At 38.7% G+C, this 16,583-nt stretch overlaps 1 protein-coding gene across 3 annotated transcripts in view; it reads right to left on the reverse strand.

The window, feature by feature from the left end:
* Positions 1-16,583, reverse strand: part of TKFC (triokinase and FMN cyclase) — a 574,388-nt gene that overhangs the window by 57,748 nt on the left and 500,057 nt on the right. For all 3 annotated transcript variants that reach the window (XM_044059497.1, XM_044059496.1, XM_044059495.1), the window contains exon 16: positions 15,801-15,834. In XM_044059497.1, the coding sequence (XP_043915432.1) occupies positions 15,801-15,834 (34 nt within the window). The remainder of the gene's footprint in view (positions 1-15,800; positions 15,835-16,583) is intronic.

A 16,583-nucleotide genomic window follows, 5' to 3' on the forward strand; every position in this document is an offset into this window, starting at 1 on the left:
GTGTATATATGTGTGTGTGTGTGTGTGTGTGTGTGTGTGTGTGTGTGTGCACGCGTGTGTGTGTGTGAGCTTCATTTGTGTTTCTGTTTGTGCGATCTCGGAGTTAGAATATATAAGTAGGGGGGTGTGGGGGCCCAGCCCCTCACATGGGGGTGCAGGGGGGCTAGCCCCCCTCTTATCTATAGTGTAGATGCATTTATTTGATTGTGGGGGGGAGTTTTGTGTTTATGTGTGTAATGTATGTGTAGCATAGTTTCAGGATTTTGAATTTCGCTGTTGTGTGTTTTCGGAATTGTGAGTTGTGCTTGGGTTTTTGTATACGTAATTTCGAAATACTGAAATTCGGGATTTCAATATTTCAAAATTACATAGTGGACCCATTCAAAGATATATTTTAACACTGCATTCAAAATGTGTATTTTATACAATGCTAAATAAAAACAGTCGAAAAAAACTTGACCCCCAACAACTCATACTTCTTTTTGAAACAAGAATCTGTTTCAGACAGACCTCCATCTACATTGATTCTATGCTCATCGTTTAAATGTTAATCATGACGATCTGTACAATGTTTGTTCTTATTTTTAATTGATAACATGTCAGAAATGGTGGTGCACTGCAACAATTAATTTAAAGATGGGTACCTGTGTCACAGAGATACTGAGGTTTCTAAATAAAATAATCAAGATATTTAATGTCAATTTACAAATAATACAAAGGCAGCAGCTGGCATTGTATATTACTGTCAGGCCAAAAGGGATGTCTCCAAATTATTCTGTTAACTCATGTAAAATGCAACACTCCACATAATGTTTCCAGATAGCCACAACACAAGAAGAGATACTCAGACTGATAACCTGTATAGAAAAAAATACCAGTTCATAGCTAGTCTGTGTTGTCCCATATTGTCAGACATAGCGCCTTCCGAATGTGACTACTCCAGGTAAAGAAAAATGATCATAGTAGCCTCTAATGGACAGATACAATCACAAAGTACTTCTCACTATCACTGGATCCCATGGGCAAACATAATCCAGTATAAACTAGAATCTTCCAGTTCAGAACGAAAGTATGTTGTTTGTGCATCGAGCCTTTACCTTTCAACTTTTACTACTTTTAGCTTACACTGCCATTCAGTCTGTTGATAAACCATACTGTCTTTGATCATCTTAAGAGCTGCACAGACAACTATTACTAAAAGTCAGATTATAAGCTATGCCATTAAGTAGCCAGTCCAAACATTTGCAGTTTATCTGAAATAATGTCTTAATAAATATGTTTTATTGCTGGAAAGTTATCTAATGTGTTTTTGCTTAAGTCTGTTTACTAATTAGAATTTTCAGACTATCCATTAATATCATGCTAGCTGGTTATCTGTTTTGTTTAGTTTGACAATTACTTTCATATTCACAGCCCTGTTCTCACTGTACTATTTTTTTGCCAGTCTAAACAGTGTCACATGCAATTAGTAATCAAATTTCTGTCAACAGATCAACTAATCAGTGCGCTGTGTCAAATGTTTACTTATTATGTCAAAGGTCAAGGCTTGTAAGTATTAAATAAGGCTACTTTAATGCCACCCACCAAAAAATGTCACAGACTCCCTTGGTCATAGGTTAATTAGGAGGCACCCCAAAGACCCCTAGCTGACACAAAACTGTCTTGAGTTTTACATGGAGTTGGGACACATTGGGTTTAGTCTTGAACTCCTTGGAATATAACTGAGAATAAATCCAAGTCTTTTTCTTTTAATTAAACATACTCAAAACAACTCTCACTTTAACATCACAGCAAAAGACAACACCACTATATACCCAACTGAACACACCAAATTGCTAGGAGTGGAAATAGACAATAAACTAAAATTTGACATTCATGTATCCTTGACCATAAAAAAAGTCCACAAAAAACTAGGGAGCAACTTCTCACCAAAGCAGCAAAGATTTCAATAGCAAATTCCCACCTTATCTCCACCCTACTTTATGCCTGTCCAATATATACCAACCTAAGGCAATGCGATCTAAACAAGCTAGAGACCTGCTACAACAAAATCGCCAAATTTGCCACAGTGGCATCCTGCCGTAGTCACAACTGTCTCTCACTTGCTGAACTGGGTTGGCTTGAACTCCCTCACCTCCTTCAATGGTATCAACTCTCACTAGCCCACAAACTAGTAAATCATCCACTAAATGTCCCATCCCTCCAGAATCTACTCCAACCCTATCGCACCACCAGACCACTAAGATCCAGCAACAAAAATCACTTGCAGATCACTAAAGCCAATAACTCTGCTGGTGAAGCACTATTCTCTTGCACCATAGCCAAATTATGGATCTCCCTCCCACCCACAATTACCTCCATACCATCATGCACCCACTTCAAAACTTTACTAAAAGTGCACCTAAAAACATGCTGGCTATGCCCTTGCAACTCCCACTCTAATATCACCCACCCCATCCAACCACTACCTTTCTTTCCATTCCACTAATTAACTTGATTATAGCAAGCTCAGATGCTCATAAGCCAGTACTTATTATACAGCAGGAACTTCTTCTTGTAACATTTGTTAATGTCTGTTATGTACTTCACAGATAAAGATTCTAGTTGTCTACTGATGTACTATGTTCTTCATCTGTAAATATGTTGTAAGTAATTGCTATGTAAATTGTTAATCACTATGTAATCCAATGTAACTACTGTCTGTTTATTTTAACTGTGGAGCTTTTCTCCCCGGGCCTCCACTGAAAATGGACCTACGTCCAGTCGGACACTCCCGGTCAACAAATATAAATAAATAAATAAATGATGTCTTCCCATAGTTACTCATTATGCTTGTTGCCTTATTTCAATGAAAAAAGGGGTAAAGAATGTTTAGGGAATGCAACTTAACTAAGTATATAAAAGGTAGTGTCAGCAAAGGAACTGATGACAGTGTACGTCAGAATGGCAATGTATGAACTGCAGCCACATTAAGTAAAGGGATTGTGGCTGGAGATGAAAAGGCATACCTCAAAGGGGAGTATGGATATAAGTGGTTATAGGGAAGGTTACTCTGCCTGTTGTATGAGTTCAAGGTATACTGGACTGATGCCCTTGATTAACACTGTATGTCAGCTGATAACAGAATGTGTTTCAGGAGTCTGCAAGTCAGTATTTGGCTACAGGGGACTATTGAACACATTTATAAATTAATGGATGAAAGCAGGGGACTATGAGGACACGTTTAGGATAGAGAATGAAATTTCATAAGAGAGAGTGCATCTTCACCAACCTTCACACTTCACTCCTGTACAAACTCCAATCTTGCTACTATAAAATAGCAAAATTTGCCACCAGAAGGTCTAATCACACATACCACTGCCTGGCCATAAAATTACTGAATTGGTTTGAATTCCCCCATTACCTAACATAGACCCAACTAATCCTTGCCCACAAACTGATCAATAGTCCTGACAAATGCCCTTCTCTTCAGAATATTCTAGTGCTGTACACCTCTCCCAGAAATCTTCATTCTAGTTATAAACAACGTATAAACATATCCAAACCCAACAAATGAGCTGGACAAAGCCTTTATTCATAGTCTGCTGCCAAACAATGGAATGCACTGTCTTCCTCAATCACTCAATTGGAGAGCATAAAACATTTAAATCTGCACTAAAAACACTACCTTAACCATTATACCTGCCCTTGCATACATATGACTACGCCACCATGAAGCAGTTAACCATCTAATCTAGTTGTTATCCTGCTTACTACAAACCTATACCTTGTTTCTGTCCTAGAATCTTCTTTGCTAGTCCTTGCAACAGCAGTGTCAGACTATAACTTTTATTTCCCTTACTAACTTTCCCACACAACAAATGTCAATAAATAAATACAATAAATAAATCATAAGGGCATAGCTGTTGTACTGGGAGACTGGAATAAAATAAATAATGTCAGAAATGCAAGTGGTGGGCCCCACCACTGCAGGATTTCTTGCCAGGGGAAATTCATCTTGGTCTAGTATAAGTTATTTAGGATCACAGACACATTTGAAGTTTTATGTAGTCGTGGAGATTGTATCTTCTCAGCAGAGATATGGGCATTGATGTACAACACACACACGCACACAGACACACACACACACACACACATATATATATATATATATATATATATATATATAAAATGGATGGACAAGTAGTGATGATGACGTCATGACCATAATGCTCAATATTTAAAACTCTCCTGTGAATGATACAGGAAGAGAAGCAAACGCTGAAAATTCTTAGCGCGTTTAGCGCGTTACCTCAAATCTGAGAAGTGGCCAAAGGAGAGAATGCAAGAGACTCTACAGTCTTCCTAGGCAGAGGGCTGTGGGTTTGAGAAGGGTAGCTAGATTTCTGAGGGATGTGCTTAAAAGGACATGGTCTCTGTGGCTAAAGGTAAGTGGCTTCGTTGTTACAACACTTAAAATGGGTAAGGGTAAAAGGGAGAGTTGCCTCATGTTCCTGCTTTTGTTTGCTGTTCATCTTGAATCCCTGGCAATATTGCTGGGATTTCAAAATTAGAATAACATTGGTGGGGTTTTCAGTAAGTAAAGGTCTCTCTTACTCAGGACAACATGTTGGAATATCTAACAAATCTGGAAAAGGACTTATCAGAACTGCTTAAGATGCTGAATGAACTTGGAATTTAAATCTATCAGAAATGATGGCAGTGCCAATGACTTTCAACCCGAGTCACATACGGAGAGCGACTTATCTATTGTAGGATCATACGAACATCAAGTATCACAGGGTGAGGTTAGCCAACACTGTACCTCAGTCTGTCAAATTTTTATATGAGAAGATGTAGGTTCAGCCAGCGGTATGTAAATTGGGGATCTGTTTTATACTACATTGTGCATGTTATTCCTTTGCTTTTGTTCATTTCATGTAGGCTCTTGTCAGCTTAAATTAGACAAACAGCTGCTCTGGAAATTGTGTTCAAAATCATGTGGTTAAATAAATAATATGCCATCTAAAAATCCATCTTATAAAAGGAATGGGTACCACGTGGCTTACTAAAGAAACCTTTAAATTTGTTAACCTTGTTTGCTCAATCTATCTACGACTAATTCACAACACCAAAAGGACAACAGTTTTATCACTGTGGTCAGAAGATGTAGAATTTCTTTCAAAAATTAAAAAAATGTCTCTTTATTCTATGCTGGACAAAAGGCCTACTTTCCAGCAGGTCATTTTATTTATATACAGTTTAATGCTTGTATCTAAGCGTTTATAATAAAAACAACAAAGAGAATGGCAAGGACTACATTCAACAATAGGGAATTCAGACAGGTGCATTTTACAATTATAGTTATAGCTAAAGAATAATTATAGCTATTAGTATACCTTCGGCCAGCCACTGGGGGAATGAACGGGTCAAGATGGCAAGGGAGGGCTTGATGGTCAAGAATACAGAAAGCTAAAAATACATCTCTTAAACCTGTCATATTTACACTATTTGCCAAAATGTTAAAAAAAAAAATCACTCTGCACATACAAAAAAAAAGCGACGACTCTTCTTCTTTCGGCTTTTAGGTTCGCCACAATGGATCACCTGTCCGCTCATGATTGGCAGTGGGTTTTACGGTGTCGAGTTGCCAGCCCGGCACCCAACCTTCCACACAAGGCACACACATGCACACATGCACACACTCACACCTAGGGCCAATTTAGAGTGCCAAATCCACCTACAGCATGGCTTTGGGATGTGGGAGGAAACCGGAGCACCCGGAGGAAACCCACACGACCACAGGGAGGACATGCAGCCTCCACACAGAAGGCAACACAGCCGAGGATCGAACCAGAGAACCTCTTGCTGTGAGGCAGCAACACTAACCGCAGCACCACCGTCTCTTAAACCTGTCATATTTACACTATTTGCCAAAATGTTAAAAAAAATCACTCTGCACATACAAAAAAAAAGCAACTCTAACAACCCCAAAACACAAACCTACCTGCAGTTTAGCTTAAAGTTGTTAAATAAAACAAACAAAAAATATGCTGAAACTTTAAACAGGGCTCAAATTAAACCTACACTTAGATTAATATAAAAATGCTAAGTAAATTAAAACAAACTGAAACACAGACCAAATTCACATTCACCACAATGTAAAAGGATAACTTCATACATTACATATACAAATCCACCCACACATCCCTCAAAAATAACACTGCCAACCTAAATCAACACTCCCACATCCCAATTCCAAAGACTTGCTGTCAGTGTAGGTGACTTGTTTCGATGTACTTAGGGTTACCATAGTTGTATGTAAAACAGGACGAAAAAATATGTGATGTGTAAGGACTAAAACTAAAGACCTTTTTTCTTTTTCTTTTTTTTTTTTGGTTGAAGAGCAAAAAAAAAAAAAAAAGGAGTCTTTAGTCTTGTCTTTAATGCAGAATTAAAGACAAGTAGCTCCGTGTTTGGGGATTTTTGATTGCCCTGTATGCCGGTATACAAGCCAGTCAAAACCTGGCACAGCAGACCCTCTTCTGTTCAATGCGGAACATCAAGCAGTTCCGCAGTGAACAGAGCTCTGCTTTTTGATTGGCTTGTATACCAGTATACAAGCCAATCAAAACCTCACACAGCGGACCCTCTTCTATTCGATGTGGAACATCAATCAGTTCCGCATTGAACAGAGCTCCATTTTTTGATTGGCTCGTATACTAGTATATGAGCCAATCAAAAAAATAAAACTAAGCGGAGGAAAGACTCCGAAATAGGTATGTCTGGTTTTTGAAAATTCTGTTTTAAAACCCGGACAAATCGGAGAATTTTCAAAAACCGCCCAGACAGGAGCCCAAAAAAGAGGACGTGTCCGGGGAAACCCAGACGTATGGTAACCTTAGATGTACTACCATGTCTTTTGGAATCTGGCTCCAGGAGTAAGCCTGTTTATAGATGGGCCTTACACTGAGCTAAGTCACTAACACCAAGAACAAATCTTCATTATCGAGACAGGCTTGCAGAAGAATAAGTCACTTACTCTGAAAGTTTGTCTTTTGGCTTTTCCCGGTTAGGGGTCGCCATAGCGGAACTCCAGTTCCCTAATGTTTGGTAGTGGATTTTTACGTACTGGGTTACCAGCCCTGATGCACAACCTTCAACAAAGGCACGCCCCATTCATGTATGCCTCCACACAGAAGACGCTCTTGCTGAGAATCGAATGGGACAACGTCTTACTGTGAGGCGACAATGCTACCGCAGCACCACCACCACAGTCCCCCTAGAAATGACATTTTCGTTCATAAAAATAAAAAATTAAAATAAAAATTCAAAAGAAAACACTAACCACAATTGGCATGGATCGAATTCTAGCCATCTGAACTAACTAAAATGAAACTAACTAAAAATATAAATAAAACATAAAAATACCAGATTCTAATATAAACTCGACTAAACTATTGAAATCCATCAAATAAATGAACTGTCACTTCAAGAATACAACATTAAAATCCACCTATTAAAATCAGACAAAAAACATTCACTAGACATTTCATTCATAAAAAAATCTTTGTAAACTTCCTAAAGCCTGTTCAATATAAATTTGGCAATTACTGTAACCCATTATAATTATTGTGAAATATTACTCTAATATTAGAAAACATAAACAAACTGGATAAATGGAAATGTGGGGGAGGCATACTTTGCATGATAGGCAAAATATGTTGTGCAGTAGAAGCAGTAAATCTGGTACGAGTCATTACAAAGTTTAAATTTACAATACAAAAAATTTCATGCAATAAATTAACAGACTTCCAAATATCAAACATATATATGTATATAGTTGTGTACATAAATACAGGCAGTCACATACACACACACACACACACACACACACACACACACACAGACACAGACACACACACAGATACAGACACACACAGATACAGATACAGACACACACACAGATACAGATACAGACACACACACACACACACACACACACACACACACACACACACACACACACACACACACACACACACACACACCTGTAATTCCTAATGTTATCCAGACCTCACAGTTAAGAGAAACCCAATTCATGAAATGCCAGACAGGAGTAGCTAAGGTCATGTTAAAGCCCTTTGTGAAGGGCTTGCTGGATTGTGAGTGTCAGAGCATAAGGCAACTTAAAAGAAAATCTCATTCATATATATATATATATATATATATATATATATATATATATGTATACACATATATATATATATATATATACACACACACACACACACACACACATATATATATATATATATGTGTGTGTTTATATATATATATATATATATATTTGTGTGTGTGTGTGTGTGTATGTATATGCGTATCTGGAGGAACACTGAATTTAGTCGTATCCATGTATGGTCAACATCTGTTTAGTCGACAAAATCTGGTATAATTTGCAGGGGGGTGCGGGTAGTACAAGGAGTTTCCCCCTGCAAAAAATGTTTTATTCTTCTACCACTGATTTTTGCATATGCTGAGGCAATTTCTTGAAAAATGAGTAGTAGTGTGTCGATGTTGTGAACGTAGACATTTGGGTTTGTTGACGAAATTGGGTAAACCCATATCATCATCATCATCAACCCCCTTTTTTCCAGTTTCTACATGGGGTCAGGGTGTCATTTCAACTGTCACCATCTCATTTGATTCAATACCACTCGACAGTCATGCATGACTGTCACAGGTCATCTTTCATAACCCATCCACCTCTTTGCTGGATGCTCTCATTTCCTCTTGCCTTCTTCCCATCTGTTCCCAATCCTCTTTACCAGACTGTCTTATGTTTTTCTGCACAAGTGCCCGAACTACCATACTCTATTCTCTCTGACCTACTTTGTAACTGGAGCTACTTTGGCTTCTGCTCTGATGTCCTCATGTCTTCATCTGTCTCACAGAGTGCAACCTAACACTCATTTCAGGCACTTAAACTTCATCATCTCTAGCTTCCTCAACTTCTCTGCTTTTATGGCACAGGTTTCTGTACCATACAGTAGTACTGGTCGAGCCACTATTTTGCACCCCTTACTTTTCAGCTTCTTTGGCATTCTTCTGTTATACACTTACCCCTGACACACTCTGCTAGGTGGTTATAGCCCCTCTTATTCTAGCTCTGAAATCCTCATTCGACTTCCCTTCTCCTCAACTGCCCCTTGAAGCTGTCAACCTGTTCCACTATTTCCCTTCTATCTCATGTTCCACTATTTTCCCTTCTATCTCATGTATCAGCCTAGTTTGATTTCTCCCATCTAATGCCATTAAAACTGTCTTACTTGTACTCCATTTAATTCCATGTGCCTTCAGTTTTGCGTTCCATTCCCCTATCCTTTGCTGAAGTTCTTGCTTATGTCTGCATGCAGCAAATTTGTTGATCTGTCCCCTCCTACCTGTTTGCTAGTGTAGTCCATCACCAGTGTGAACAGCAGTGGGCTCAGAGGTGAACCCTGTAGCACACCCATACCCACTCCCACTGGGAATCCCTGTGCGAGTCCAAACAATGTTCGTACTTGTGTCATTGGGCTCTTGTACATAGTCAGCACTAATTCTGCCCAATGTTTCTGGGACTTCAAACTTCTGCAGGTCTGCACAAATCAGCTTTACTGGGACCTTATTATAAGCTTTCTCCAATTCTAAGAATGCCTAATTAAACGTTTTCCTCCTCCCTAGTTTCTTCTGAACTACATGTCTCGCTGCAAACATCTGGTCAGTTGTGTTGCACCCTGATCTGAACTGCTAATCTCCCATTTTACATTCTACTACTCTGTGTCGTCATCTAAAAATCACTGTCTCCAGAACTTTTATGCAATGTGACAAGAGTTTGATATCTCTGTACTACCCACAGTTACAACAGTCTCTCTTGTTTTTGTACACTGGCACTAGTATGCTTATTCTCCAGTCACCTGGAATACACATTACTCTCCCTACTCCTACGAGTACCCTCAGGAGTCATTTTTCCCCTCTCTCACCCAACATCCTGATCATATCTCCCATGACCTCATCAGAGCCTGTTGCTTTCCCTAACTTCATTTTCCTTAGTGCTGTTCTTACTTCTATTAGGGCGCCTTTGTTGTGCTGTGGACTGATGCGCAGGTTGTTGCTGTTACCCCTTATGAAGTGTGTCTGACTATCTTCCTTACCCTTCTGTCTTTCTCTTGCAACTTGATAGAGATTTTGTGCCATCTACATAGTCACTTTCCAAAAGCAGGTAGAGTGCCTCCAATGCCTTGTTCTTTGCTACTGCAAATCTTCTCTTAGCCTGGTCCATCTTTTCTACATCCCACTTTTTCTGACACACACACACTTTTTTTTTGATGACTTCCTGGACTTCTGCATTCCACCACCGGCTTTCCTTATGTACCTTGTTTCAATACCTGGTTTGGCCGCATAGCTGTTCTGTAGTCCTCACACATGCTGTTTTGAGCCACTTCCATTCTTCTTCAACTCTCCCGATTTCCTCTTCTTTCTGAGGTGCTGGAGTCCTGAGTATTTTCCTTAATTCTTGCATTTTCATTCCAGTCGACTTCCAGGTCTCTGTTGCCCTTAGAGTCTTCTCTGACTACTGCTTGCAGCTAATTGTGATAACCAGTGATTTATGCAGTGGGCCAACTGTTTCATTGAGATAACTTTGCAATCACTGATTCTACCCCCAATGCCCTTTCCTTATTAAGAGGAAGTCTACCTGAATTCCATGTTGGCCACTCTTGGTATGTGTTCTTGCTGAAGAATGACCTCTCCTTCTTTACTTCTGTTAACCCATCCATGTGGACAAAGGCAGTCCTCATATGCTGTTCTGTCTGTCCTAATATGTGCATTCAGGTCACCCATTATCAACACCACTTCCTGCTGTCCTGTTTTGTCTGGTAGGTCCTGCAACTGTGGTCTGAATGCACTACTGTCCTCATTATCACAGCCCTGTTGTGGGTCATAGGTTGAGATTAAGAATAGTGCCCTCTCCTTATACTGGTGTCTGATTACCTCATCGTAATTCCCACATCATTTCTAGTCTGTCCTCATCCTGAGTAGTAGACTCTACATCCCAAGCCAAGTGGCTTTGCTGTGCTCCCCTTCGGTCTTATCTACGAGTACATAAGATGTCTAGCTTCTTTTTTACCAGCATGTCATCCACTTCCAAGTTGCATCCTGTGAGTGAACCTACATTGACTGTAGCAATGCTTTGTTCATGGTTGGCAGGTTGATTGGTTTTACATCCAGCTTAAACTCGACAAAGCTATCCCAAGTAACCCAAGCTGGGCAACTGAGCACCTGCCAACCAACAGCTTATTTGACCCATGTCAGGCACACACTGGCTAATAGAGGCACATACACCACTCCCATCATTAGTATGGGTTCCTGGCGCAGGTTGGAGTAGGCTGGATCCTCAACCCACTTATCACTGGCAAATACCCATGCCCATTTTTGGTGACATTAGTCAACATAACTGAATCACCTACTGCCATTTTTTTATACAGTGGCTAGTCATGATACAGTGCACAGTCTGTGATTTGTATTCTTCTATCTTGAGGATACTGCACACCACAGCTGATGTCCAAAATGATTTGGTCTATACAACTCTTCCCCTTACAGGCACCCTCTAGAGTCTGTGCTGCTGCCCACAACTCCATTCTTGAGTGAGTTTGAGATGGAAATGCTTAGCATGTTTTTGGGAGGTGGGAGGAATCCCATAGAGACACAAGGAGAACATGCAATCTCCATATAGACATTGGCCAGAGGTCAAGATTCAACCTTTTACCTTGTGCATGGCAGGTGAAGACCTTAACCTTTATGCCAACTGGTTATGTTTTTTTTTTAAACACTGCAGATATATATATATATATATATATATATATATATATATATACACACACACACACACACACACACACACACACACACCCATGCATCCCATTCAGAAAACTGACTCAACGAAAAGTCAAACGTCACATGGTTGAGACGATATGATCGACTTTCTGAAAACTCGAATTACGGAAAACAAAAATATATGTTTTTGCAGGGGGGCAAGCCCCTCTGCATCCCCCATACCCCCCACATATTATATATACCAACTCCAAGATCACACTACAGTGGGGAAAAGGGTAAATTCCCCAATTCTCACTGTATCAAGCTTTCCATTCAAAAGCTTTGACAAAGCTCAACTTTACATTGAGTTGATCTTCTGAATGGGACCCATACATATGTAACACACACACACACACACACACACACACACACCTAGATAAATGTACTTTGAAATATCTAAGTACAAGTACACTGAAAGTAAAAACATGAAATAAAAAAAAATCATGATTTTTACAGGGATTGCAAGCCCTCTGTGCCCCCACACCTCCCTCTAATTATATATATTAATTGCAATATCACACAACAGCAGGGAAAGGGCAAATATCCACCCCCTGCTGTTCCACGACTTCTCACAAACTAATGCCATCAGAAGCAATAATATGATGCAACCAAAGTTTGAGTATATGGAGTGCTTCCACAGCTATCTATATGATAATACATGCATTCCTTATGGAGTGCTTCTACAGCTATCCATCTATATGATAGCACATGCATTCCTTACGGAGTGCTTCCACAGATATCTATCTATATGATAATACATGCATTCCTTGCTTTTCCTCTGTTTCACTTTCTCCACTATGTCCTGCAAATCTTCAGATAGTTAATTCTAATGCTGTCTTTTCTTTTTTTTTTAACACATCTTTATTGCATTATCACTTGTGCCATAGACAAATTTACATTTATACAAAAGTAACCAAACTGTATTAACACACTAACAAACATTATACTTCACCCATATATTGCTATATAGCATATAACCTAAGCAACATTTCATAAATTATTTAATCCCTGCCCCCTTTTTTTAAACAATAAACATCTTTATTAAACCATCTCTTACAACATAAGCAGTCATACATTTACATAAATGAAAACAAGCCACACTGACACAATCATAATTGCATGCATTTTATATCACAAACCATACTGACACACTCCCAGTTGCAGACATTATACATCACTTATAATCTACCCAATCGTTTTCAGTCAAACATTACATAGCTGATTTAAGTCCTGCCTGGTTTTAAACCTCATTCCTCTCCTGTATGTATTGTTCCCACAATTCTGATTTTTCCTATGTACTTTGCTCGTACCCTTTTCTATATATCTCAATTTCAGTTGTTTTATTTCTGTTACTATATTCGCTACTTCTAATATAGTTGGTTTAGATTCTGATTTCCATTTGCTAGTAATAGCTTTTTTGCCAGCCACCATAATTAGACACAGCAAGCCCTTACCATAGGCAATTCTAATTCTGTCATAGCTCAGAAAAATCATCTCCCTCCTCACACCAATCCATCCACCCTGCATCTGACAGTGCATCCTGCAGGGAATCCTTAAGGTCTACCAACTCTCTGCACTCCCAGAAAATATGCTTCTAAGTACCTCTTTCTTCCCCGTCACACCTCCAACATCTGCTGTCTACCTGAGGAAAAATTCTCTGGAGTCTACTTGGGGTATAAAAATATCTATGTAAACATTTCCAAGTAAAAATCCTAAATATTCTAGATGTTGTTGCTTATTTAGGAGACATACATATATCCTCCCATGTTTTCTTTGTAAATTGCTTATCCAATCTCTCTTCCCAAGCCTTTCTAACCTCCTCTGATTGAGTCTTATAATTATCATGCAATATTTTATATGCTCTACTAATTATTCCTTTTTTAATGTCAGCTTCTGTTCTAGAGTCTACTAAAAACTCTACCAGTGCTGGTCTTTCATTTAGGACCCTCTATTTCTGTCTCTATGCCAATACTCTGATATCAATTCTTGATAGGGAAGGCAATCTCTAACCTGAAGTCCAAATACATTCTTAGCTTTTTCCCATTCTGTTACCTTTCCCCTCTCAAGTTATTTGCTCCCAATACCTTTTTTCCTTTGCCAGTTTTCTCCAATAAATTCTAGCACCCACTTGCCTATTGTTTATATCCCTAATCACACTCATCCTGTTGGCAGAATCTCCTTTCTCCATTCCCGTGTTGGCTTAGTTCTTAGAATACTTTCTGCTACTTTATGGATATAATATTCTGTAAGATTATTGTTATTCTCCTTAAAGGCCTGCATCCAAAATCCCAGTCTCTCCTTGAGCACCCCCCCCCCCATTTCAACATCACCCCTTTCTACTTTGAATTATAGTTTTCTGCTTGTGCTGTGTATAGGAGCCTTAACTGTGTAGCTCTGAAATACCCCTTCAAATTTGGTAATCCTAATCCACCCTGTTCTAGTAGAAGAATCAGATTATCCCACTTGACTCTTGCCATCTTCCCCTCCCAGATAAAGTCCAATGCTGTCTTTACTTGATCAGATGTAAGCTTGCTCTCTTCACTTTGTACGTGTAAGTAGTGTTATCTCACAAACTAAGTAGTTCAGGAAGCATTTCTACAGCTATGAATATGTCCTTCACAAGTACATATCCTGAATGAAACATTAGGATTATATTCAAGACTATGTATACCAAATTCTTTCTTAAAGGAAAACGCCACATTCGCCTACAATTTAACTTGACTCTTAGGTTGCTTTTCTCCCTACAATATGATTCCAATACTGTGTGGGTACCTGAAACCTGCTTGTACTTTATAAAACTTTCATTTCCTCACTTTGGTACCAAAGGAAGGGAAAACCCACACACTTTTTTTTAAGCTTAACTTCTCAGATAAGTTGCAGAGAAATTTGTCTACACATGCATGACATACCACACACAAACACACACACACACACACACACACACACACACACACACACACACACACACACACACACACACACAAACACGTGTAGTCAGGAGCTCAGGCTGCTGTAAACAAGACAGAGAACTGTGAAACTGTTTTCCATTGTCTTTACAGACAGGAAGAGAACTTCCACTGATTCAGAGCTGCTTCCAGTGTAGCCATGCCTTTCATAGTAAAACAGAGCAATTAGACCAGTCAGTGATTCAAAGGTAGTTGTTACCTCTATTGACAAATTTACTTAAGCAGCATCACAGTACTGAAATGCTAAGCTTTAAACTTTAAATGTTTGCTGTTTATACTACTTTACATTTTAAGATGATTTGAATGTAGTCTCAAAGCTGATAGTGACATTTAAAGAGAAGTCAGAAAATATTTTTTCTTGAAATTCTTGTAAAGTATCAGCACATATACCAAAGTGTGTGTGTGTGTGTGTGGGGGGGCTGTCAATTAATCTTGGGCTACAAAAAGATACTTTGAACAAAGGCCTGCAATTTAGTAACTGTTTTGGATGCAGCTGTATAATTCCTTAGTATACTGTAAAACAAGCCCTGAGACATACACAAATGAGAGCCATTCAAGAAATAAAAGAAGCAGTCCTGCTACAGACAGTATACAAGATGAGAGTGATTGACACTAATCCTATTATATGTCAATGGAATGGGAAAAATGATATTATATGTCAATGGAATGGGAATACACCACTACTTCCTTATATCTAGCATGACTCATATAAAGCAGACTTGAAATGGATTAAGGTAAGAGAAATCCTTGAAGAAAAACAAGATCACATTGATATGTCAAGCCCCAATGACAGCCATTTTGCAGAAAACATATAAAATTCCATAACAGGCAGAGTGATTTTGAGGTGTTAAAATAACTCAGAAAACAGAGACAGAGTGAAAAAACATTTTTTAGTTCTAAGGTGAAGTTTTCCTTTAACTGGTAAGATATAAAAAGACTTACCATGGTCCTGTCTCCAGGTTCTGCACCTCCATACCTGCAAGACAAAAATTATCAAGTAAAACTTGGGCTTACTTGGGAGCAGCTAATTTAGACATTTAAAACTACGTATGTTATTTTGCTATATGGTTATATACTTGTTAATAAACAAAGATAAGTTATCATTAAGGGTGTCTCCCCCTTGTACTTACTCAGCATGTTAACAAGTCATGCATTTTTTCAAAGAAATGTTAATGGGTTTGTTTTTAATAAAGAAGGCAAGTGTGCACTTTTCTGCAAATTCAGAAGTGTCAGATATAAATCCTATAAACCTCAGACAGCCACTGCTTGTGCCAGATTTTGTACATACATTACTTATAGACAGAGTGGTAGTACAGCAAGACATATTTCTCATCCTCTCAGAGAAAGAAATCTGGACAAAGCCATAAATAATGGGGGGAAGGCCCAAAAATAGGTGCAATGTTTAAATATTGTGCTTACAAACTTAGAAAGTTGACAGAATAACAGCTTTTGCATTGACATAACTTTTCTGAAGGTCTGAAACTCAAATAATTGTCATTATTTTCTGTCTTCACTCCTCAACGATTTGCCAGAAAACCACAGTTTTATAAAAAATAGACCACAAATATGAGGCAAAAATCTGGAAATTCTGGGAAAATCTTTACAGTTGAGAGGTATGGTGTTAGAATCAGTCATGGATTCCCCCTCCACCACCTGAGGGTATGAACTCAGAGTTATTAACACACTAACTTAAATTAAACATCTACTTGATGGTACATTTCTATT

Source organism: Protopterus annectens, chromosome 17.part0, assembly GCF_019279795.1.
Source record: "Protopterus annectens isolate FY-2018-M chromosome 17.part0, PAN1.0, whole genome shotgun sequence".
Classification (NCBI taxonomy): domain Eukaryota; kingdom Metazoa; phylum Chordata; order Ceratodontiformes; family Protopteridae; genus Protopterus; species Protopterus annectens.